The sequence below is a fragment of the Phoenix dactylifera genome, chromosome 12, assembly GCF_051530095.1.
Source record: "Phoenix dactylifera cultivar Ajwa chromosome 12, Ajwa_hap1_PhDact_Kaust_v1.1, whole genome shotgun sequence".
NCBI lineage: Eukaryota > Viridiplantae > Streptophyta > Magnoliopsida > Arecales > Arecaceae > Phoenix > Phoenix dactylifera.
The window spans coordinates 22,336,302-22,361,856 of record NC_143201.1 but is presented as its reverse complement, the minus strand read 5'-3'; the positions used below and the strand labels follow the sequence as shown (position 1 = coordinate 22,361,856).

The 25,555-nt window shown below is 41.2% G+C and overlaps 2 protein-coding genes across 2 annotated transcripts; one reads left to right on the top strand and one right to left on the bottom strand.

Moving 5' to 3' along the window:
- Positions 1-763: 763 nt before the first annotated feature.
- Positions 764-2,579, bottom strand: LOC103719571 (NAC domain-containing protein 79-like). Its single transcript, XM_008808887.4, has 3 exons — positions 2,139-2,579; positions 1,614-1,879; positions 764-1,515 (listed from the first exon to the last, which is right to left on the bottom strand). Exons 1-3 carry the CDS (start codon positions 2,290-2,292, stop codon positions 991-993), a joined length of 945 nt encoding a protein of 314 aa, XP_008807109.2. The 5' UTR covers positions 2,293-2,579; the 3' UTR covers positions 764-990.
- Positions 2,580-21,561: 18,982 nt separating this feature from the next.
- LOC103719570 (uncharacterized) lies at positions 21,562-24,960 on the top strand. The gene is made up of 6 exons (XM_017845825.5): positions 21,562-22,037; positions 22,126-22,484; positions 22,561-22,911; positions 23,015-23,389; positions 23,508-23,710; positions 23,810-24,960. The coding sequence occupies exons 1-6, from the start codon at positions 21,790-21,792 to the stop codon at positions 24,053-24,055; spliced, it is 1,782 nt and encodes a 593-aa protein (XP_017701314.3). The 5' UTR covers positions 21,562-21,789; the 3' UTR covers positions 24,056-24,960.
- The last annotated feature ends 595 nt before the right edge of the window (positions 24,961-25,555 follow it).

The window sequence follows — 25,555 nt, the reverse complement described above, 5'->3', positions numbered from 1 at the left end:
CCCGACGGGAAGGTCCGAGGACGGCGAACGGAGAAGGACCGAGGACGGTGGACTTTAGAGCGGAGCCGACTAGCCGAGGAGGCTGGAGCCCGGAGGTCGGAGGCTTGGAGCCTCGGAGGAGCCAAGGACGGTGAGGAGTGTTGGAGTGGTGCTGCGGTGGAGCCTGGAAAGGACTACCGAGAACTGGAGAAGGTTCAACAATAAAAAAGAAAGCACACACAGAGAAGAGAGAAGGGGGGAGGAAATGTCCGTTGCTTGTCATTTGTCAATTGCCTTAGCCGTTGCCCAAGGCCTAGCCAGTCTGTTGTCGGGGAGACGCCGAAGGGGATGCACTGTAGCGGCGTAGCCCAGTAGCCATCGCCCACTGCCCAGCTATGACTCTATAAGCTAGCTTTCGGATGGAAAAAGCTGAAAACTATGCATTAATTAAGAGGAAAAAAAAACTATGCGGTGGGGTGGGGGCCTTCCCTGGGCCGGGGGCCTTAGGCAACCGCCTCAGTCGCCTAAGGCCCGAGCCGACCCTGGATATAGGTCCTGTTTGGGTTGGACTGGGCCAGATTTGATCCAGGTGGTGGTGTTGACCCAACCTATGTGACTCCTGTACCCAATCTTTGGGAAGCATGTCATAGCAAGCGGAGACTTAACATTGGCACTGTGACTGCCACCATGTAATACGCCACTTTGCCTGCACATTAGATGAAGTTGAAAACCCGAATAATTCATGACTAAGTTAAAAAAAAAGGTAGGGTATAGAGAGACATTCTTTTCTCACGGGCCACGTAACCAAGACAGCTTCATTTGATAACATATTAATTATAACTTGGACAAACTTTTGTTCCATCTATACATTTGCTTTCTAACAATACCTACTTAACAACTGATGAACCGAGAAATTTAATTCTGCACTTCAAGGGTTTGATCCCATTTAGCCAACCTTAACACCTTATACCAAGAAAAACTCAAAATTTGAATAGATAGTCTTTCACACAATCAATACCCTCTCCAAATTGATTCTTGATCCAGTGGCTGCTCTTGTTGTGTGACCTCTGTACCTCTAAAGGAAGAGGGAGGGAAGCTCAATTTTGGTTCACTTCCAAGGATCGGATCTCCTTGCACTGCGAAGGAACTTGAGCTTGCGAGATTGGTGGCTCCTTGTGGTTGATAACCGTTGAATGGCATTGCCTTCAATATCGCTGGACTTGGTGAATAGCCCACGCCTAACAAGGCTGATGACAATGGAAGCGAAGTTTGGCTTGTGGCATCTCTAGCTAAGACCCAACTCATGTACATGTTCATATCCACTTTGTTGTTGATGCTGCCATCATTCTGCATACTAGCGGGACCGTTCGAGGTGTTGACGAGATTGCTTAAGGTTGACACGTCAAGCTCTCCGAGCTCATTTAAGGAGGTTGTACTGCATGGAGAGTCGAGCAACGTTGACAATGGTGAAGGGTACGGTTGCGTCTTCTTACCATCGGAGCTCTTTTTGAAAACCCTGCACACAACCCATTCCTCCTGTGGAACAAAAGCGAATGTTACGTTAAATCCATTATTGTCGCAGGGGTCTTGGATAAAATAATAACGATGCTCTTTCAAGGTTTCTTTCGTAAGACCTTTGTGGTTCTGTAGGCGAACTTGGTCTGGAGCCTATACTCATGCATCACCCAGTTGGTCTTCTCACCCTTGGGAGCTCTTCCTTTGTAGAACACCAGGGTTTTCTTCATCCCAACCAAGACTCCACAGTGGAAGATTTCCTTGTCTTTGCCTGTTGTCTTCCAGTAACCCGCGTCAGTTGCTCGGTTGGCACGCATCCCGGTGGGGTACTTGCGATCCCTCAAGCTGAAGAAGTACCACTCTTTCTCCCCCATGCTTGCCTTCCCTGCAATCATTTAACCAAGCCAAATTCTCTTCAAGTATTATTGCCGAGATCAAATACTTAAGACCAGCCGCTGCAACATACTTGGTCATGTACGTCCGATTACAACTAATTATTGGTTTTAAACAAGACATGTATCTTTGTGAATCGAATTTAAACTATGATTCAATGCCATACAAAGTGGTTATCAAAGGGAAAGGATTGGGATGGAGGCACAGGATCATTAACATGCGACTCAAGTTGAACACAAAACTTTGTGTACCTGGGAGGTCCCAAGGCTCGTGCTTGTTGAGATCAACATCCGCAATGGCTTTAGCAGTGAATCCGAAGTCCGAGATCTTACGGATCAGGTAGTAAGTGATGAGCTCTTCGTCCGTGGGGTGGAATCTAAAGCCAGGAGGAAGGTTCTCCTCCATTTTAGGCTAAATGTGACAAACTCACATGGTCTCTGGACCTGGAAGAAGCGTCTCAGAAGAACAGTAGCACCAGTAGCAGAGGAACATGGGAAGACAAATATTAATAAGGTTGGAGTGTGTCTCCTCCTACTAATCTCGTCCAACTCTTCGAAAAAGATGGCGAACCTAGCTATTGTAATGTTTGGACCTCTAAAGATCACATTATGGGTGCTTATTTCAATGGCGCCATTGTAGTACCTAGTGGAAGGGGAAGGGGAAATAGGTTAAGGTGTTTCTCTGGTGATCTCGAGGTAAAATAGGGAGAATATATGGAGGGCATTCGAGGGAAGAGCATGGGTCACGCTACTCCGGATCTCCTCGTCCCCCGTTCCAACCAACTCCAACCGTTTCTACCCACCCGTGTAGGCCCACACAGCCGCCTATTTGGGCCCGTGTCCCTAGTTGCCGTGCACGTGAGAAAGGCTCTACTGCAAGCTCAACTTATGCACGAAATTGTCACTTTAACAGGGCCAGCTAGATCGTTTTAGATATTTACTACAATAAATTTATGAGATCTAAATTTTGATGATCAAAGACATATAGGGGCAAAGCTAGGTAAACTGCAAGTAAAGATATGCAATCTTTGCTGTCCAAGATGTCATAATTAAGATATGGGCCCGTGCTAACCCGAGGCATATTGGACTGGGTTAGCTAGGCTCACGGCAATTCTGATCGGATCACGAGTTCGGCTCGAGACAATTTTAGTAGGGCTTGCTTTTGAAATAGGACTTGAAATAATTCTAGGCTACTCTAGAGTCGATGCTTGAAGATTGAGCTCGGAACCAGGGTCGAGAAATTCTCCTCTCTATTTCTTTCTTTTTTTCTCTCTCTCTCTCTCTTTCCTATTGTCCCTTTCTCCCCCATCCTGATGTTCTCCTCTTCCTCCCATCCAATCTCTCTCCCTTCTCTGCTCTTTTTTTTCTCTCTTTCCCTTTCATTTTCTTTTTCTCTCCTCTCTCTCTTTCTTCTTGGAACTAGCTTAATCGAAATTCGGGCTGGGCTCTTGTTCAAAACTTTGGTTCTAATTCTCCCTAAGCCGGAAATATTTCCTGGAACAGGCCCGAGTCCTCTTCTGGCTTGGCTGTTTCCATCCCAGTCATATGGATTATTAAAATATTTTTGTATCAGCAATTACAACTTTTTTAATCTTTCGGGGTAAAAGGTATTAAAGGATGTACTTGCAACCTTTTCGTCCTTGGCCCGTAGCTAATTGATGATCTCACAAGCCTACCGTACTATGTATTTTAAATATTTGGGAACCATGAGAATGCCATCGACGATCTTTTATGCTAAATCACAAACGTCAATTCTCGTAGGTCAATACTGCGTTAGGTAAAAACTCAAACCGTCTCTCTAGAGTTTTCATGCGGCTGTCTGTTTCTGTGGCCGGCTTGTCTCGAAGGCGTTGGCGTTGTATAACTTTTCCAGCGCAAATTGACGCCGGAGTACTGCCATGCCAACCGTTTATGTAATGGTTTTGTGGAAGTTATACCAATGAGAAATCACACCTGTGTAAAACCTTTTATACATAAAAAATCTATATAGATGTATATTTAATTCTGCATTAGTTATATACTAAATTTTTTTTGAATAATTATATGAAATTAAAAAATCCAAATAATACATTTTATTTATTTTTTTAGATGATATCCTTAATCATAAAACTAGTATTCGAGTAGATCTTGCCCATAGCACAGATGGACTAGAAAGCACTGCTGCATGGATCTATTTAGGTTGAGCATGATCCGATCGTGATGTTTGTGATTTAATTTATGGTACTTTTAATGGATATGAATGGATTTAGATCTTAAATAGGAAGAATATAGTGTGTATTTAGTCCCATATAGACTATGCATTAGATATGAGACTTGGCTATTTATACAGAATCAAGAAATCCAAATAATATCTTTCAGTTGCTAAATCTTTATGCTACAAACATACTTCAATTCTGAAATTTCTTGCTCTTGCTAAAATTAGTTGCATCTAAATTGCTTTCACTTTGTCTAAGATCACAACTCTTATTTCTCTTAATTAAATCAGAATTCTCCATCTAGGCGCCTTTGCTAAGAAGGCATAATGGATGCAGCCATATATCACCACTATCATTTTCCTCCTTACTTTCTTTGCGATGCGTGGACCATTTCTACAACCATTGAACAATGTTGGAATGTCACTTAAAGGAAGTCACACTACAGCGATTTTCGTACTAGCCGGTGAACACGGACGTGTCTACCACACAAAGATAGATATACTTAATCTTGTTTGTTGCACGTTGGTTACTTTGTCCATCAATTTAGTAGCCCAATCCAAACAACTCCTCATGCAACGTAGGATACGCAAGGTTTGATGGACCACAAACAAACAACGAGGCTAGCTACAGTCGTCAACAAGCACTCACACCAAACCATCAGACCCCTAGCTACCTTGTCCGGATGCGCGCTTTCCCATCGGTGGGTTTGAAACCTTGGATTCACGCAGCTTCACTGCTGCTCCCGTTGTCACAGAGAACGCGTAGCCCCAAGGTTGAGGGCTTTCTGGGGGCCGCCTCCTCGGTTCACGCCTACAGCCTCCGGGTATTCGTTCCTAACAAGGAGATTACGTTCGGTGAAAGCAATGGCTTCTCCAAATCACTCTCCATGGTACTACCGACCAATTCCTTTATCCTTACCAAACTGCACTTAAAGAAATGATGGAAAGGGAACGGCTAAGCTCCTTGCACCGTGCACTCTTTGCGCTTCTAGACGTCCCCACTTTTCAAGAGGAAGAGGTCTTAGCCAGTGTTTATGGCTGTTATGGCCGTAGTTGCCTGTTTCACTGCAAACCAACTTCCTGTTTGTGTCTGGTTGGGTCATGCCAGCAACTTTACTTCAGGTTAAATCGCACAGAGTTTGTGTCTAACCCAATTTTAATCCGAAGTTATATCTACAAAAGGGTTCCATTTCTTGGAAAGAAACCCGGCTCCCAGTCCAAACTAAATTTAACCCGGTTTGGACTGGGATTGGACCCCAACTGTGGCATTCCCAGTACCGCATTTCGCATTTAATTATTAAACTAATAATATTCACACTACCATATAATGTTTTAATGTTGTAGTAATAATAATTAATTAATTATATTATTATAGTATATTAGTATAATCTTATGATAATATAAGATGGTCTTATATTACAGTAATATTATATGTTATATTATTTATATTGTATATATATTGTGCTATAAAAATAAATTTATTATTATATAATGTTAATTTACTGGATCATAAATTGTATGCTACCATCACATTGGTAATATGCTATATAATATATCATAATATAGTAGTGTAAAATTATTATAATATATGAGAATATGATATATTCATGTTCTATAATCTATAGTGGTACAATTATTAATGTATTATACTGACAAAATTATGAGAGCTTTAGGAGACGCATATTGTGGTTTAAATCAAATTATTAGGGATAAGAACCTCAGGAATACTTCATTGTGGGCACCTATGGAATGATGGATCTTGCGTTATACTAGGTCCGATTGAAGTGTTTCAAACAACAATCTCGACAATACTGTTAGGTTATTTGGCAGTTATCCAAGTATAATGATGTCTGCCTCTGATTTGTTCCCTTTCAAAATGAAGCTTGTAATGTCCGGGCCCAGAACCTACCAGGCCCAATAAGGAATAGGCCCAGTTAAGGTTTGGGCCCAAATTTCACTGTGGGCGGTGCTGTTATAATGTTAAAAAAAAAAAAAAAAAAAAAAAAAAAACGAAGGGATAAGACCGACAGGGAGGGGTTACCGCACCCCCTGCTGGCAGCCGTTGCCGGCGCGCCGGAGACAGGGGGGGCGGCGGCCAGTCCCTAAGTATGGAGGAAAAGAGAGGATGGGACCTCTCAGAGGGGGGTTTCATCCTCTAAACAATGATTTAAGCCTCTGCCGGCAACCCTAAGTCACAAACCCCCAAGAACACTGAACGGGAGAGAGAGCCGAAGCCCTGGAGCCGAAGGCGAGGGAACCCTGAAGCTCCAAGAGGAAGGGCAAAAAGCCAGGTAAGCCCCCTTCCTTCTCTCCCCCTGTTTTGTGCAAGACAACAAAGAAACAAAGAAAGAAGGGAGGAAGGGGATTGATGGCAGACCAAGGGGAGCGGCTGCGGGCATCCCGCAGTGCCGCCGGCTTCTCCCGGCATCTCTTCCCCGTGGGAGAAGAGAGGGCCGCCGCAGGCGCGGCTGTGGACGCCGCGAGCTCGGCCATGGCACCGCCGACTGTGGCTCGGCCCTCCCAAACCCCCCTTCTTCCTTCACAGGGGAAGAATGGAGAGAGGAAGAGAGAGGGTTTGGGAGTGAGAGAGAGAATATGGGGTGGTGCCGGAGGGAAGGACCAAAGAAAAGAAAGAAAGAAAGAAAGAGAGAGAGGAGGAAGAGGCCGTAGATCCGGCCGGAGGAGAAGAAGAAGACCGGAGGATCGGCCGAAATGGCTAGGGCTTCCGATCGGAACCAAGGAGAGAGAGAAAAAGGAGAGGAGGAGGGGACTTGCCCGTGTACGGCCGTGAGCGTCGCCGGTGCGGGCTCGGCCGGGGAAGCCGAGAGCTCGGCCGCGGGCTCGGCCGGGGAAGCCGAGAGCTCGGCCGCGGGCTCGACCGAAGAAGCCGAGAGCTCGGCTGCGGGCGTCGCCGATCGCGGTCCGACCCCCTCCCCGTGAGGAGGAGACCATCGACCTCCCTTTCCGCTCGTCGTGCTCCCATCGTCGGAGAAAAGAGGAAGGGGAGATCGGGATGAAAGAAGAAGGGAGGAGAGGAAGCTTCGGGAAGGAGAAGAAAAGAAAAAGGAGAAGAGAAGAAAAGGAAAGAAAAAGGAAAAGAAAAAGAAAAAGAAAAAGAAAGAAAAAGAGAAACAAAAAAAAAAAGAAAAGAAAAGAAAAAGAAAAGAAAAGAAAGAAAATGAGAAGAGAAAAGAAAAGAGTGGGTTAACGGACCGGAATCGGGTTCGGATCCGAAACACGTTAAGCCCAATTCAAGCCAATGTAATTAATTTGGGGGCCAAATTGATTCCGGATTAACCCTGACTCAGGCCCAAACGGGTCACAGTGACCCTAAACCCGAAATTAAACCCAATTAAGCTGGGAATTAAGCTTAGTGGCCAATCGGAAGGCCAATTAAGACTTATGAGCCCAGCCAAGACCCCAATACAGAGGAATTAGGCTTGGGCTAAATTTCAGGTAGAAAAGGAAATAACATATTGTTATTATGACATGATTTAGGTGATTAAGGATCTGTCACCTGGACTTGAGCAATTTGGAAAGCGAATTGAAGTAAGTAATCTATCTTAATCTTATCGTAGATCCTGTATTATGTTTTATAAGATGAACCAGTGCTTTTCATACAACTTGAATTGTATACATGATTGGTGAGAAAGGTAAGTAATCTGCCCTAATCTTTATGGATCATACATGAAATTTAACATGTTATGCATGTACTGTAGGCTAAGAATGATATGTGTACCCGACATGCTCTAGTTACACAAGATGTGATGATATATGTTTTATATTCCGTTATGCCTACAAAATATTGGGATTACGTTACATGCTAAGATATGAGTTATGAAACATGAACATGAGTGGTACATGTCAGTCACATAATTCATAGTTGTGCACATATTATGTTTTCATAGCTCTTGTGATACATGCAAAATGAATGGAGTTCCATGTTATGATTTTTCTTAGCATGAGTGTAAAGAGTAATAATGATTTGCTCTAGCTGCATATTGCTTGTAAGGGGGTACCTAAGAACTACTAATGCTACGGGCTGAATGCAACTGAGCCGGCCTTGCCAGTGGCCGATAATGACTGAGCCAGCCCCGCCAGTGGCCGACTAATAACTGAGCAGGCCCCGCCAGTGACCATTAAAGAATTCGCCGTAGCATCTATGAGGTACTACCTATACGGAGCATTATTTATGAACTCTTAAGAGCTACTGACCCAATGTAACTGAGCCGGCCTTGCCAGTGGCCGAGAATGACTGAGCCAGCCCCGCCAGTGGCCGCCTAATAACTGAGCCGGTCCCGCCAGTGGCCAAGAATGACTTCGCAGTAGCATTTAAGAGCATGACCACGGTATGCCGGGGGCACGGTTTCATATGCATACTTTATGAAAATGATATTTGAAGCATGATCATGAGGCTCGTTTCAGAGCCTGGGTATATGAGGCGGGTGCTTCCAAATCCTGCAGATGTGTTTTTGGGGAGAAGCAAAATCGGTGAGGGGTGAAGGACGCTTGCGTGAAGCCCCGGAACCGGCCAACATCTGGCAGGGGAGCCCCGTGTTTCCCCCTCATGTAGGCCCGATAGTCACGTGCCCTGCGAAGGCGGACTGTGACATTTATGAACATGCCTGACCAAAGCATACATTGTTTTACAACGGATTTTTTGAATATATCGTTATGAAATGTTGTATTTTGCTATAACCGCTATCTCCTTTAAATTGCATACATATTATGCCATGATGATGATTAGATAAATATGCATGTCAGCTTCTCAAACCCTGCATAAACATGGTTACCGTTATGTTCGATCCGGTAAGATTACGTATGATTACTTACTGAGCCGTGTAGCTCATATCCGTTCATTTACTTTTTCTTTCAGATCGTCACCACTGATAGCTGCCAGAGACACGTTAATTTGGTATCAGGGCTTCTGGGGTAAAGCAAGTATACTTTTGTGTACATAAACTATGTAGAAGCTCTGTATTTGGGTACTGACCAGCATGTTGTACTAAGAATGCTTTCATATGAAAAGATTCGGTTGGTTTGACTACCCTATTACCCAGGTATGAGGCTGCGTGCTATTGCGGGTAGTAGTCGGCAATAGCACGGCCGTGTCACGGATCCGGATCCGGGGCGTGACATTCTAGTGGTATCAGAGCAATAGGTTAACCATGAGTAAAAATTTTAAGCTTTAATAAGGAAATGGGTAGTTAAGTCTCATTTAGGGAGATTCCGCATAACCGGAAAGGAAAGAAAAGATTTTATTGGTCGTATCATCGGTCAATCACGAAAATTGTTTGACACAAATATTTTGATAGGTGACAATGAGCAACAAAAAGAGAGAAGTTAGGGCTAATACACAACCATTCTAGGGGCATGATTGTGACTGGTATGGTATTAGAATTCAAGACTTAAGATTATTAAGGATTTTGGTATTTTGAATCAGGATGCTAGAAAGCCATGGCAAAATAAGAATAAGCTAGTTTGGAGATTTCTCGATGGAGTAATTTGTATTTGGATTATGATTAAAGTATATTTTGACTAATATTAAGTGGAGTACCAGCCATGGAATATTAAAGTACAGTGCGTATCAGTATATATGTGATTTTGAAAGTTTAACTTGATACTGAGTATTGTGGATAATACTTCTAGTTTGAAGTTAATTATTTTGATGGCAAGATAGGGTTCATGCATAAGTTGTTTAAGGCTTGGACAAGGAAAGATATTTTTTAATATTCTTCGAGGATAAAATCTGTATGACAATTATGCAGGCAACTATTATATAGAAAGAAAGTATATTTGAGAAATGAGATTTAAGAATTTCTCCTTTGTTTACTTGGAATGTGAAATATTAGATCTTTGCAAATTATAATGCAAGATTAATATTTCGATTGGAAGTCATTTAGTAAATTCTGAGAATAATTTTCAATGTTGAAGAATATTTTAGGCTCAAATGTTCTACATTGGATAAAGTGCAGTAGTTTGTGATCCTGTGATAAATCAATTAAACAAATATTAGTTGATGTATTGACAAAAAAAAAAAAAAAAAAAAAAGAGAGAGAATGATGATGACATGGGGTCATTAGGAAATGCGAGTGGAATCAGCAATAGAATTGATACGGGAACATGCCCAATAGCACATGATTAGTGATCATGCTTGTAAGATTTGAAATAAATTATTTTATCTCTAATAGAGGGGCAATTATTAAACGCTTTCATTTATCACTAAGAAGCAAGTCTAAATTATTTTATGAGGAAGGTGAAAAAAAAAAAAAAATTATGGATGATAATTCCACATATCATCGCCTAGTGGAAAGAGTACAATAGAAGAAGATTTTTAAATAGAGATCTTACAACAAAAGTATACATCCTTTTCTTTTAACGGGGATGTGAGATCCAGAATCACCTTCTAGCCATGCTAAAGTAGGGCAGATTATTGTTCATGCAATTTAAAGATACCTAATATAAGATTGGGATATTGAGAAAAAATTTTTAGAAGTTTACACAATTTCGAGCTTAAAATGTCCTAAGATGACTTGAGAGCTTATCTCGTATTAGGAAAGAAGGCTTATTTTCAATGAATGAAGTTGTTGAAAATGTAAAATTCATTTTAAAGCGTTGTCGCTTATTTAAGAGGATCTTATGTTGGGATACCCTTTCTTTGCTCGCTCATGGAAAAGTAAAAAGAAGTTTTGGCTAAGTAACATTCGATCAAGATGGAGGAAAGATTTGAAATGCAAATACAGATGAGGAATTAAATAGTTCTATTTGTAGGCAAATAGTATGTTGATCAAAAGTTATTTGTGGATTCAAAGGAATTTGATCAGAATGCGCAGCGAAAACATAGTGGGCTGAATTAGTTCTCTAAGTTGGTCTGTAGTATTATTCCATTGATTCGGAAAGTTGTAATAATAAAAGATTTGATCTGTTTTCTTCTGTAGTAGGATTTTCCTTGATAAATGAAAAGAAAATGATCGGATTTTTTTGGGATATCGCTGTGCTACCTTAGATTCTCCAGTTTTATGTCATGCTAAGAAATTCTTAGCATCTCGAGACTAGAATTAACGGATCATCAATTTTGATCTCAGACCTGGAATATGCTGATATAAACCTCCGTCCTCCTAAACTTGAAGCTTGAGCTTCTTTAATTAATATCAACCCTCCATCTGGTTGAAAGAAATTGAGGTTGTCAGTAGACTACGAGGAATTTCTATCCAGAGTGGATTAGAGTTGTTTATGATCTAATCTTGTGATAGATCGGTTAATCAAGAGAAGTTGATATTTTGACAAAGAAACTTGATCTTCTTATTCAGAATTAAGATGTTGATTCTATGAATAATCTGGAGAGAGAGAGCTGTATAATTTTCACCAGTGAGTTTTTCTATTATTGGCAACTCCCGGGAGAATCTTGGCATCTTAAATTTAGTATTAACGAATCGATGGTGCCTTGGTTGGGCTTAGACCTGAAATGTTCCCTACTCCTAGCTATGACATCTTCGATCTACCTATCTAAAAGGGGTTTGAAGTTTTGCTAGGATAAAAGTTGATCATAAAATTGTAGGCAGGGTTAAGAGAAGAAAGAAGATTATAGATTATGAAAAGTATTTGATGCTAATGCTCTCACCTATTTCTGTTAAGCCGATTACGATCTTTGTGTGGACTTAATCGAAAGCAATTAATTTCTCGGGCCAAGGATTATAGCATCTAAGGTGGGAAGATTAGTCTTCTTTTGGAAGAGATCAAAAGAACTCCTATATCATAAATAGAAGGGATCAAGTTTTGAGGTGCCATGATTTTGCCAAAATCTTATCAGCAAGCATTTTAAGAGGGAGACTAACCGAGAACTAGAAGGTGACTCGATGGTTGAATACTTTTAAAGCCTGAACCTTAAGGTATGACTAATTTCGAGGACGAAATTTATTTTAAGGGGGGTAGGATGTAATGTCCGGGCCCAGAACCTACCAGGCCCAATAAGGAATAGGCCCAGTTAAGGTTTGGGCCCAAATTTCACTGTGGGCGGTGCTGTTATAATGTTAAAAAAAAAAAAAAAAAAAAAACGAAGGGATAAGACCGACAGGGAGGGGTTACCGCACCCCCTGCTGGCAGCCGTTGCCGGCGCGCCGGAGACAGGGGGGCGGCGGCCAGTCCCTAAGTATGGAGGAAAAGAGAGGATGGGACCTCTCAGAGGGGGGTTTCATCCTCTAAACAATGATTTAAGCCTCTGCCGGCAACCCTAAATCACAAACCCCCAAGAACACTGAACGGGAGAGAGAGCCGAAGCCCTGGAGCCGAAGGCGAGGGAACCCTGAAGCTCCAAGAGGAAGGGCAAAAAGCCAGGTAAGCCCCCTTCCTTCTCTCCCCCTGTTTTGTGCAAGACAACAAAGAAACAAAGAAAGAAGGGAGGAAGGGGATTGATGGCAGACCAAGGGGAGCGGCTGCGGGCATCCCGCAGTGCCGCCGGCTTCTCCCGGCATCTCTTCCCCGTGGGAGAAGAGAGGGCCGCCGCAGGCGCGGCCGTGGGCTCAGCCGCAGGCGCGGCTGTGGACGCCGCGAGCTCGGCCATGGCACCGCCGACTGTGGCTCGGCCCTCCCAAACCCCCCTTCTTCCTTCACAGGGGAAGAATGGAGAGAGGAAGAGAGAGGGTTTGGGAGTGAGAGAGAGAATATGGGGTGGTGCCGGAGGGAAGGACCAAAGAAAAGAAAGAAAGAAAGAAAGAGAGAGAGGAGGAAGAGGCCGTAGATCCGGCCGGAGGAGAAGAAGAAGACCGGAGGATCGGCCGAAATGGCTAGGGCTTCCGATCGGAACCAAGGAGAGAGAGAAAAAGGAGAGGAGGAGGGGACTTGCCCGTGTACGGCCGTGAGCGTCGCCGGTGCGGGCTCGGCCGGGGAAGCCGAGAGCTCGGCCGCGGGCTCGGCCGGGGAAGCCGAGAGCTCGGCCGCGGGCTCGACCGAAGAAGCCGAGAGCTCGGCTGCGGGCGTCGCCGATCGCGGTCCGACCCCCTCCCCGTGAGGAGGAGACCATCGACCTCCCTTTCCGCTCGTCGTGCTCCCATCGTCGGAGAAAAGAGGAAGGGGAGATCGGGATGAAAGAAGAAGGGAGGAGAGGAAGCTTCGGGAAGGAGAAGAAAAGAAAAAGGAGAAGAGAAGAAAAGGAAAGAAAAAGGAAAAGAAAAAGAAAAAGAAAAAGAAAGAAAAAGAGAAACAAAAAAAAAAAAAAGAAAAAGAAAAGAAAAGAAAGAAAATGAGAAGAGAAAAGAAAAGAGTGGGTTAACGGACCGGAATCGGGTTCGGATCCGAAACACGTTAAGCCCAATTCAAGCCAATGTAATTAATTTGGGGGCCAAATTGATTCCGGATTAACCCTGACTCAGGCCCAAACGGGTCACAGTGACCCTAAACCCGAAATTAAACCCAATTAAGCTGGGAATTAAGCTTAGTGGCCAATCGGAAGGCCAATTAAGACTTATGAGCCCAGCCAAGACCCCAATACAGAGGAATTAGGCTTGGGCTAAATTTCAGGTAGAAAAGGAAATAACATATTGTTATTATGACATGATTTAGGTGATTAAGGATCTGTCACCTGGACTTGAGCAATTTGGAAAGCGAATTGAAGTAAGTAATCTATCTTAATCTTATCGTAGATCCTGTATTATGTTTTATAAGATGAACCAGTGCTTTTCATACAACTTGAATTGTATACATGATTGGTGAGAAAGGTAAGTAATCTGCCCTAATCTTTATGGATCATACATGAAATTAAACATGTTATGCATGTACTGTAGGCTAAGAATGATATGTGTACCCGACATGCTCTAGTTACACAAGATGTGATGATATATGTTTTATATTCCGTTATGCCTACAAAATATTGGGATTACGTTACATGCTAAGATATGAGTTATGAAACATGAACATGAGTGGTACATGTCAGTCACATAATTCATAGTTGTGCACATATTATGTTTCATAGCTCTTGTGATACATGCAAAATGAATGGAGTTCCATGTTATGATTTTTCTTAGCATGAGTGTAAAGAGTAATAATGATTTGCTTTAGCTGCATATTGCTTGTAAGGGGGTACCTAAGAACTACTAATGCTACGGGCCGAATGCAACTGAGCCGGCCTTGCCAGTGGCCGATAATGACTGAGCCAGCCCCGCCAGTGGCCGACTAATAACTGAGCAGGCCCCGCCAGTGACCATTAAAGAATTCGCCGTAGCATCTATGAGGTACTACCTATACGGAGCATTATTTATGAACTCTTAAGAGCTACTGACCCAATGTAACTGAGCCGGCCTTGCCAGTGGCCGAGAATGACTGAGCCAGCCCCGCCAGTGGCCGCCTAATAACTGAGCCGGTCCCGCCAGTGGCCAAGAATGACTTCGCAGTAGCATTTAAGAGCATGACCACGGTATGCCGGGGGCACGGTTTCATATGCATACTTTATGAAAATGATATTTGAAGCATGATCATGAGGCTCGTTTCAGAGCCTGGGTATATGAGGCGGGTGCTTCTAAATCCTGCAGATGTGTTTTTGGGGAGAAGCAAAATCGGTGAGGGGTGAAGGACGCTTGCGTGAAGCCCCGGAACCGGCCAACATCTGGCAGGGGAGCCCCGTGTTTCCCCCTCATGTAGGCCCGATAGTCACGTGCCCTGCGAAGGCGGACTGTGACATTTATGAACATGCCTGACCAAAGCATACATTGTTTTACAACGGATTTTTTGAATATATCGTTATGAAATGTTGTATTTTGCTATAACCGCTATCTCCTTTAAATTGCATACATATTATGCCATGATGATGATTAGATAAATATGCATGTCAGCTTCTCAAACCCTGCATAAACATGGTTACCGTTATGTTCGATCCGGTAAGATTACGTATGATTACTTATTGAGCCGTGTAGCTCATATCCGTTCATTTACTTTTTCTTTCAGATCTTCACCACTGATAGCTGCCAGAGACACGTTAATTTGGTATCAGGGCTTCTGGGGTAAAGCAAGTATACTTTTGTGTACATAAACTATGTAGAAGCTCTGTATTTGGGTACTGACCAGCATGTTGTACTAAGAATGCTTTCATATGAAAAGATTCGGTTGGTTTGACTACCCTATTACCCAGGTATGAGGCTGCGTGCTATTGCGGGTAGTAGTCGGCAATAGCACGGCCGTGTCACGGATCCGGATCCGGGGCGTGACAAAGCTTGAATGTCAATCTGTAGTCCTTGCCAAAAAACATCGATTTGTAGTGGTTCCCGCAATTTTCTTTATAATTTTCTGGGGAATAAATGAGATTTGATTGTTTCCTATGTGTTTTCCCTTCCAATCTCACATTCCTTTTTCTATCTCTACCTTTTTCAACTTTTTGTGAGAAAAAAGTTTGCTATCTGTGTTGTTATTTTGTTAAAAGCTTTGAGACATCCATCTATGCATTAGTTTAACTAAATCCTATGCCAATGAGTCCCATCATGATCATTGATAAGAAAATTCCTAATGTCTCTAATCTCACATCTTTATTGGAGACATACTAATTTTGATTCTTACTTTTTTTAAAAGAGAGAAACAAGAGAAACATAAGAGTGAAAAGTGAAAGATTCTGTCCCCCTCCTCCTCCTCCTCCTCCTCCTCCTCCTCTCTCTCTCTCTCTCTCTCTCTCTCTCAGCATATCATTAAGTTAGTAAAATCTTTTAATCAAAAATAGGAATCAAAATTGTCTATATTTCCCTCTCACATAAATTGCATGTGCCAATGTTGGTTATGACAAATTCAAAGGTGAATTTGGCTCTGACAGGGCTACATGGGACTATCAACTTCCCAGATGTTAGAAAAATTCTAATTAGAAGTGTTAACACATATAATTGAGCCTAGAAGGAGTTGATGAACCTATAATGCAGATCTTTTATATCTGTCCTACTTTACACCTTTTCTTTTCTTTTTCGAAGACAAGCTGCAAGTCATATACTTTGGCGCAAATTCTGATAGACAACAGAGCAAATTGCCAGAATTTAGATGCTTCCTCCTACTGATCACAATTTGAAAGCAGAGCAAGTCCTAAGTTCTTATTAGTCATGCCTCAAAAAGGAAGAACTATTTTGGTCTCAAATGGCTAAATCAACGTGGATTAAAGAAGTCGATTGCAATATCCTTAAAAAAAAAGAAGAGAAGATGTTGTTGGCAACACAGGTTTTTTCATCTAGTACACTAAATCGAAGGAGAAGCAATTATATACAACAAAATAGACAATGGAGAGTGGTGCTCTGACCAGAAGGTAATAAACCCATACCACTGTAAGCTATTTCAAATCACTATTCACCACCTCTAATACGTCTTCTATTAGAGGCGGGGAAGCCGAAGTTTTCAAAGAGGGGATCGTTCTTGTAAAGGAAAAGATCAATATGCCCTTCACTATTTTGCAGAAATCTCCACTAAAAATTATGTTAAATTCAACTTCTTTGATTTCTCATGTTACAAATGAATGTGCTTATATGTTGGCAAAATTTGCTATCAAATATACTTGTAACTCTTCTTGGTTCCTTCTCATCCATTTTTTATTTCTCTTAAATTAATTGAGGAGAAGAATAATAGAAATTTCATAATCTATGCTGAGGAATTAAAGTGGAAAACCAAGTAGATTTTGATTATATGTGCGTGGAGGTAATAAAATCATCGTATTTGGTTACACCCCAGTGATCCTATATTTTAGTGATCTTAAATCACCCCTACTCCTAAAATCATCGCCCAACCCAGTGATCATAAATCTGTCCTTGAGGATGGATTCCAAATTCGCCCTAGGATAGTGGTTTTGAACTAAAATTAAAGGCCAAAATTATCCCTCAGTCGGGCAAGAAAAATTGGTATATAAGTATAATATTAATATATTATATCAATATTATATATTATATTATTTCAATATTACATGCATAGCATTTATAATATATATTATATTTTAATATACTATTGATCATATCATCATCATTATTATTCAGTTATTTTTTAGAATTATTATAGAAATATCTTATTGTGCTTCATATTTATACTATGAAACTGTTGAACTTATTGCTTCTATTTTCCTCATTTTCCTAATCAAAATAAATAATACTATTAAAATAATAATATCATATAAGAAAAAATAAAACATGTTAATTCTATAATAAAAGAATAATTTTTATAGGATTAATAGTTTTGCTATCAAATTTATAACTTATTTGTCCAAACAATTCTACAAATAAATTGTTGGGCCCTATTGCTAGAGTTCATATGTACTGCTTTTCTATGACTTATCTAAGAATTCTATTTAATAATTATAAAATATATGGAAAATATTAGAGGTACTTTTGGTATTACCCAAATAAGTTAATCATGGATAAGCATAAATCTTTAATCACTAAAAACTAAAACACTAAACACGGTGATTTCAGATCATTGGTGATTAGATTTCTCTGAGATGAGGATTACTACTCATTTAAGATCAGAGCCTATTTAGGTCACGAAATGCCATCTTGGTGTTTTTTTGAAGAAAGCAAAAGCCTGGCGTTGATTAAATTGGTGGGCAGCGGAAAATGCCATCGTAGAGTTGATTTCTTATTCCTATCGGCTCGCAATCCTGCATGTAAAAGCCTGCATGCGAGATTCCTGGAATCTTAATTTATTGGAATGAGGATATTGGGACAGGCACGCTTTATCTGGAGAACCGTCCACGTTTAAGCCTCATGGATACGCGTCAGATGGCACAATATCACCTCTCATCTCTTCCATAACCTTCATGCCCAAGTCTTCTTTTTAATGCGTGATGCCTGGACTACCAAAAAAAGTTTGATTCATCAAAAGGGGCATTTGGGATAAGCTTAAGCTCATGTGGAATTTTAGAATGACCCTAGCTCTTTCCTGAGTGGCAATCTCAATCATCACTGGTCGAGAGTTTTGAAGCAACGGGCAGATCATCAGCTGGACCAAGGCTTCCCTACTGGCGTTTCCTGTGCATCCTACTTGTACGATCTACTCTTTTAGACGTACTTTATATACTGTGGAACTGTAAACCATTTTTTTGAGGTATATTTTCACCCATATGCGATGATGCATGCAGCTCACCTATGACAATGGACGTGCATGACTAAAATATTTTTGAGAGCGAGGGGAATTGCATTGTTTTGTTTTGAAATTGGAGTAACAACATGGTCATCCCACACAATTTGATAACTTTTTTCTTTTATTTTTTACTCCTCCAGAGTGCGCTATCACATAAAAGGCAACCCATAGCCCTGCTTGCTTATCAGTAGATATGCCTGACACACTCTCTCAAAATCCTCTGAATGTCGTGCAGAAGAAGGTATGCATCAAATTTGATAAATCTTCACTAGATAACTTCTTTGGAGGGCAGAATTATTATTTGAGATGTGGATATTAGCCTAGACGTAAGTTACACTTGGAGATACATGTAGGGTGTATTTAAGAACAAGTGCTAACAATAATCAGAGAAAATTGAATTTTTTTTGCCAATGTTACTTTGATTTGGACGTGCGTTGATCTGCAAGGACATATATAGTTTTCATAAATTTGTGGAGCATAGGCTCTCACTTATCTTCCTGTCATTCTATCTCCTATAATTTACTACTTTGTTGCCTTTTCATATTTTACAAAAAGTACCAGACCTGCAGCTTGCGTCCATAGACCATAGGCTGATATGAATGTCATTCTTCTTGTCTCCTTTATAAAGTTTATTAATTAATACTTAGAATGACATATACATGCATGCACATGGCAAATTTTAGGCTAGGAAGCCAACCATTTCCGCTACGTGAAAAGTTTCTCTTTACAGCTATGACACTATGTAGCATTAAAGGATTGGCACAATATGAAAGTCATTATATTGATATGATTTAAGTTAGCAATCCTCTCATGCCATGTGGCATGCTAATTGCCAAGAAAAATTCTGGCACTAGATTTGGACTCCACAGCATTTCCTATCTGAGTCAACGTGCATATCTATATCCATATCTAACTAAGCACATTGGGCTCAAATTATAATATAAAGTGGTCTTAGCACGTAAAACTTGACTCTTTCCACCTTACCTTTTCGGACGTGACACTAGCCACGGTAGCAAGTGCAATATGGCTGACAGGCAATAAGATTAAAGTGGAGCTCATATGAATAGAGCGTGGGCCGAGTTTTCTGATGTCAAAAGGCATGCAAGGCATCACCATAAAGAAGTAGAATTTTTTTTCTTCCACTCATGCTCAAACCTATGGTCGCTTAAGCTCGAACTACAAGGCCGTTTGGAAGCGGATGCGCGTGGGGCAAAGGGAGAGGAAAGGAGAATGATGCATCTCTGGGATCATCATTTGAAACTTTAATCATCTTGTGAGAGAAAAAAGAAACTAAACCAACAAAGAAAAAGAGAAAGCTTTAATACACCACAGCTATAATCTTATGGTCACGTACGGTGACCCAGATAGGATCATCGAGATGATCTTAGATCATTGGTTATTTTTATTTCAGGATAATCTGATTTTCGATTATTTAAGATCACCGCGTTTGATATGCTATGTTCTAGTAATTAAAGATTTCGAGATATCCACGAGTACCTTGTTTGGTATTTCATGAAAATTCAAGATTATTCACCATATAATACACAAATTACCCCTGATATATTCCACAAAAATATTTTTATTAATTATATAGGATATATTATAATAAAAATATATTAATATGTTAATAGTATATCGATATACTACTTTTTTTTTTGCTAGATGGAGAGATATTTTTATCCTCAACTTTTAGCTCAAGATCATTGCCTGGGATGATCTTGGATTTTCAATCTCAAGGACAAGCATCCCATCCTTGAGTTGGGCGATGATGTGAAGGGTTGAGGTAATTTGGGATTACTGCCACATAGAATTATTGGGGTGTAACCAAACATTGTGATTTCATCATTTGCACTCACATCACTCCCGATCTTGGGATGATCACCCTATACCATATGCCCCCAGTGAGAAAAAAAAAATCAAGGTAACTAAAGGTTGAGACACTGGTTTAGGATCCTTTGGTGATATGCTGAGCTGCAAGGTAGAACTGAGTCTGCTAGGAGCTAGCCTATAATATTTTTATTTTCTATCAAGTGCTCACCATTGATGAGTTCATCATGAAGTATTCTGTGAATCTCAAACTTTGATGCGTAGTAGATGAGGGCTCATTGTGAAAACTCTAATTTCGCTCAGCAACGGAGCTAAACTGCAGCCAAAAGCAAATAGGAAAAATCTCTGTAACAATTTTCTAATATTGTAGTTTTCACTTTTCAGTGTTATTCTAAAATTAATGTTTGCTTTGCATGATCATAACCCTTTCTATAGGAAGAAGAATCCAATCATAATTAGAGTGGCAATTAGTACACCATATTTTTGTTTTATTTGTAATTAAATATAATTATATTGGGTTAATACAACCAGCTCAACTTGATATTGTCTTAGCCAACCCTAAAGGCTAAGCAAGCGGTGGATGAGCAACTAAGGCCTTTGCCATTTAGTAAAGAAGATTAGATATGCATTTTCACCTTTTTTTTTGTTAAACGGACATATGTGATGAGGACATCATAATCTTCTGTTTATTTCTCTACAACAATAAGAGATTTTCTTACCTCAGTCAATACATAAGAAAGTAATGATTCGAGGACTTCTTGAGCCTATATGCAAGCCCATGTTCATTTTTGCATGGAAAGAAGTCGAATAATTGATTATTTATTTAAAACAAAAAACTAGCATACATTCGAAATAAAATTGTGCTATACTCTTAATACCCTTGAAAATTATGGTTACTGTTGCACAATGTTTGCCTGGGCACTCTACGTGGTGCAAGAAATGCTGCATATATAAGAAACCACTTTAATTTAACAAATTTAGTTCAAGATCAAGTTAGTTTACAATTTAATATTCGTTTTTGAAAAAATGATACCATAAAATTCGTGGAGAAATTAGATTATATAATATTTCTCAGAAGAATAAGATACATTATATTAAAAAAAAGGTGAAAAGATACGATCCTACTTATAAGTGCACACGGATAACATTAAAAGCCTGACCCCTCTAGTCCTATGTTAGGGTGCTGTGATGTTTGATTTTCATTGTCTTAATAGAAAAAGGTTAGATCTAGTGTCTAACTATTTCTTAGAAAAAGCTGGAAGCTTGATTGTATAATTAGATTACATAATACCAAACGAAAAATTTTAACTTTTCAATATTTATTATCAAATTTCATTCCTTGAAATGCATCCCAAGTAAAAAAAACAACAATGCTGTAATCATTACATAGGATAATAACCTTAATCCTACATAAAAATAAGGCCCAACTAATCCCCACTAAACCTGCCCAAAGTTAACCCTACCCGTTATAAAGCTTTCATATATCCCTAAAATCCGAATTCTTTTTCCAAACCGGGCCCAAAGCAAATGACACAGACATGCTTTATATCCAGGGCGTACCAACTTGCTTTCGGGTCAAGTCACTTGAACCGGACTCCGAGTTCGGTCGGTTTTTTTATTTCAGCTTGCTTCAATCCGACTGGGTCCCATTGGCATCCCTAATCTGTGCTTCGGAGGCCATCTTTGTCATCTCCGCCTGAGAGTCGGCTGATGTTATCCAGCTTTGCTTAAATAAAGAAGTCATCGTAATCTCTAGCGAGTGATCAAAAGCAAAACCACTTCCTCCTCCTTCAGTCATAAATGCATGATAGAAGTTGCCCCCAAGCCTTTCTCGCAGTGCTTGGCCTGGAGACTCCCAGTGAGCCAATCTACTCCCTCCATTGCCATGGCCACACCACCTTCCCGTGCCAGAAGGAAGAGGGTGTGATGTTTCTCCTGCATGCCTCCATCTCTCTCAGCTTCCTACTGCTTCTCATCCACCTCTCCTCTTTGCTCCTCACCAAGCTCTTCACCTTTCTCCATCATCGAGCCATTTCCAAAGGCCAAGGGTAACTCCTCTCTCTCCCGCTCTCTCTCTCTCTCTCTCTCTCTCTCTCTCCCCCCAACTAACCAACCAACCAACTGCTTCTAATGCAGGGATGTTCAGCTCAGTGCTCTTCAACATGAGAACGAGCCCGTATCGGCCTCCGACGAGCACTCCGAGAAGGATGGCTTGGTCGCCGACGTGGTTTGCAGAGGAGACCAACTTTTCTTTTACAGGGAAAGCAGTGCCAGGGATTCCCTACTTACCGAGCAAGGAAAAGATTCCAATGAGCAGCATTCCTTGGAACTAGAGGATACCTTTGTTTCGGAATCTCTGCACGGTTTCCCTCCAGAGAATCCCGACAATGAGAATCTTGGAATCGAGTCCGGTAATGATCTGATAGCCGACGTGCTAACACCATCGGATTGCCCAAGTCCAATCATTTTGGCATCGGAGAATGTTGCTTGCGAAGGTAATCATTCAAGTCTCAGTCGTGAGTCCTACGATTTGACTCTCTCTCGTCCTGACATTGCTTGTGGTGTTAACAGACAGAAGTCATGAAAAAGAAACTCAGAATCACGAAGAGAAGAATTTTTGGGAGGACGAGAAATTCCCTGTCGTCACCAACTCTGATTTATATAGCAAGACGTCGTTCCGGGTTGAGGGAGTCCATGATGATAAGGAAAATTTTGGTGGGTCTCTCACCGGCGAGTCGACTTCGAAAAGCTCGATTGAATGGAGAAGCTCCGCAATCCTCAGGGATTCGGAGACGGAATATCCCTTCTCGTCTTCATCCCGGAGGAGCTCTTCCAACTGGGAATCGTATACACTGTTCCGCAAGTACGACGAGGAGATGATGTTCATCGACCGGGTCAGTGCACAAAAACTGAGCGAAACAGGTTCTTCAACTGATCCTTCCTAATAATTCCTCTTAACCTTTTTCCCCCCCTCCACTTTTTGCCTTCAGTCACAAACTGTCTTAGTGTAAATACTTGCTTTCAGAATCGCTGAGGTCTATAAAGTTCCAACCAAGATCAATTTCTGAAAGGATAGTTCACAAATTAACGGTGAAAAATGAGAACATATCAAGGGAAGGTAGGGATCCGTATTTGGAATTGGAGAGTGCTTACGTGGCTCAGATTTGTTTGACATGGGAAGCTCTTAATTGGACTCATGCTAATTTCCGGCGAGTGCATTCCAATCGAGACACGGAAGGTTACTGCTGCCCTGCACGAATCGCTCAGCGGTTCCAGCAGTTTGAGGTCCTGCTGCAACGTTTCATAGAAAATGAGCCTTATGAGCGCGGACGAAGGCCTGAAGTCTACGCCCGGGTGAGGATTTCCTCTCCAAAGTTGCTCCTAGTTCCAGAATTCAAAGGTACCACAGTTTCCAAGTCCTGCTCGATAGCCCCAATGCCTTTATTTCATAATAAATTGTGTTTGATCTTTCTTTTTTTATATTTTTTTTGGTGCTGTTTCAACTGTTTGATAAAAAGATTCAGAGGCTGATGAAGGTAAAGAAGAAATGATTTCATCTGCTGAATTTGTTAAGATATTGGAAGATGCGATCCGGACCTTCATGAATTTTCTCAAGGCCGATAAGGAGAGCTACTGCCAAACTTTGAAAGCACTCATAAAGAAGAAATCAAGATCGGTTGATCCAACTCTTCTTCGTTTGCTCAAGAAAGCTAATAAAAAGGTAGGTTGCACTGCCTTATCTAAGGTCTGCTATCTTTTTTTCCCTCCTTGCACTTTAATGGGAGTCTTATATATATTTCTCTTCACATAACGTGTTCAGAAGAAGATGAGGCTCAAAGACCTTGGGAGGCAGCGGAGATGTCTGAAGAAGCGGAGGATAAAACATGAACAGGAGATGGAGATACTGATGAGCCTAATAGACATGAAGGTCGTTTCAAGGGTTTTAAGGATGCCTAACATCAGTGCGGAGCAGCTGCATTGGTGTGATGGTAAGATGAGCAAAGTGAGAGTTGGGAATGGGAAAATAGAAAGAGATTCCTCCCCACTATTTTTCCCCGTTCGCTGACCCTACCCTTGTATAATCTACTTTACCTTTAGGTTGCTTGATGACTAGATAAAGTACTAGGATATGAGAATATGCATCTCCAACCTTCTCTATAAAAGCAAATCACTATAAAGATATGGAAAAATAAGAGGTCACATCTAAACATGGCTGCATGTGATGACATGGATTTTGAGGATTTGGAAGGCATGCTGTTCAGAAAAAGGTGAAAGGCGCAGGATTTCTTCATGAGCATTGAAGGACAAAGTTAAGAAAAAAAGCGAAAGGCATGAGAGTGAAAGGAGGGGGGATAGAGACGAGCACAACTTTAGCTTTCTTTTGCTTTGCGAGGGGGATTTGTAATTGTGGGTGGGTAATGGCCCTGAACATGGGTTTTAGATTAAAAGAAGATGAGGGCAAACTAGAAATCAGACGTCTATATAAAGCATGGAATGACTTTGTAAAGATTTTGGAGATTCTGTCTCATGCGTCATCCAAAGTATTTGACTACACAACTTTTGTGCCTAGTCAGAGCAGAGTTTATGGCCCTCAAGTCCTAGTTAAACATATCCATGGGACAGCATATTTGGAGGAAAGAAAAGGAATAGTTTAAGTTGAGTTGGGGTTGTATCTTTTGCGAGCCTTTCTTTCAATGAATCCACCCATGGATCGCGCAAACATCGCTTCAAGATTTGTGCAGGCTAATGAATGAGAGAGTTTGGAGTGCTTTGAAAGTTGTGTGGGGCTCGATCCAACGGACGACGTCGCGAAATAAGATTAATCATTCATTCGTATGAAGGATACAACCCAAACCCGTTTAAGTTCTCTTTTTGCCACAACTATTTGATGTCCATTATTTCAAATCTAGTTGTAGGTCAGCAAGGTGTGGTGCATATGCTAAATTATTAAATTTTAGTAGTTTATTCATCTATATTTTTTTGATAAGATCGATAGATCATACAACTCTAATATGAGTACCTCCATGGAAGTCAGAGGATAGAATAAGATGGAAAGGAAGACGGGTAGCCTCATATCTCTCCCACAAACAACCACCACAATGCCGAGCCACGTATAGGAGGCAACCCAGTCAACCGTCCTATTTGCCTCTCTGTACACATGTTTGATCCAAAAGGCGGCACAACCCATCATCTGCCTACGAATGTCCTGCAACAACGGATGCTCTCCACCTGCTTTAATTGGGTTCTGAATCCATCCAACCACCATCGCCGAGTCCACGTCAAGTTGAATGCTAAATGCTCTTAGGATACTTCTTGCATAAGTGATGCTCTCCCATGATGCCCTCAACTTCGTTCTAAGAACCGAGACATCATAGATATGCCTACCCCCAGCCGCTACCAGTCTAGAGTCAGAATTTTTGATCACGAATCTTACTTCGACTCTGTGTCCACCATTAGACACACTCTCGTCGAAGTTAACCTTGAGAAAGCTCAAGGGTGGGAGACTCACAAGAGACGAGGATTGTCCGAGTCCCTGCAAAAGCCGAATGGGTATCCCAGATGTCTC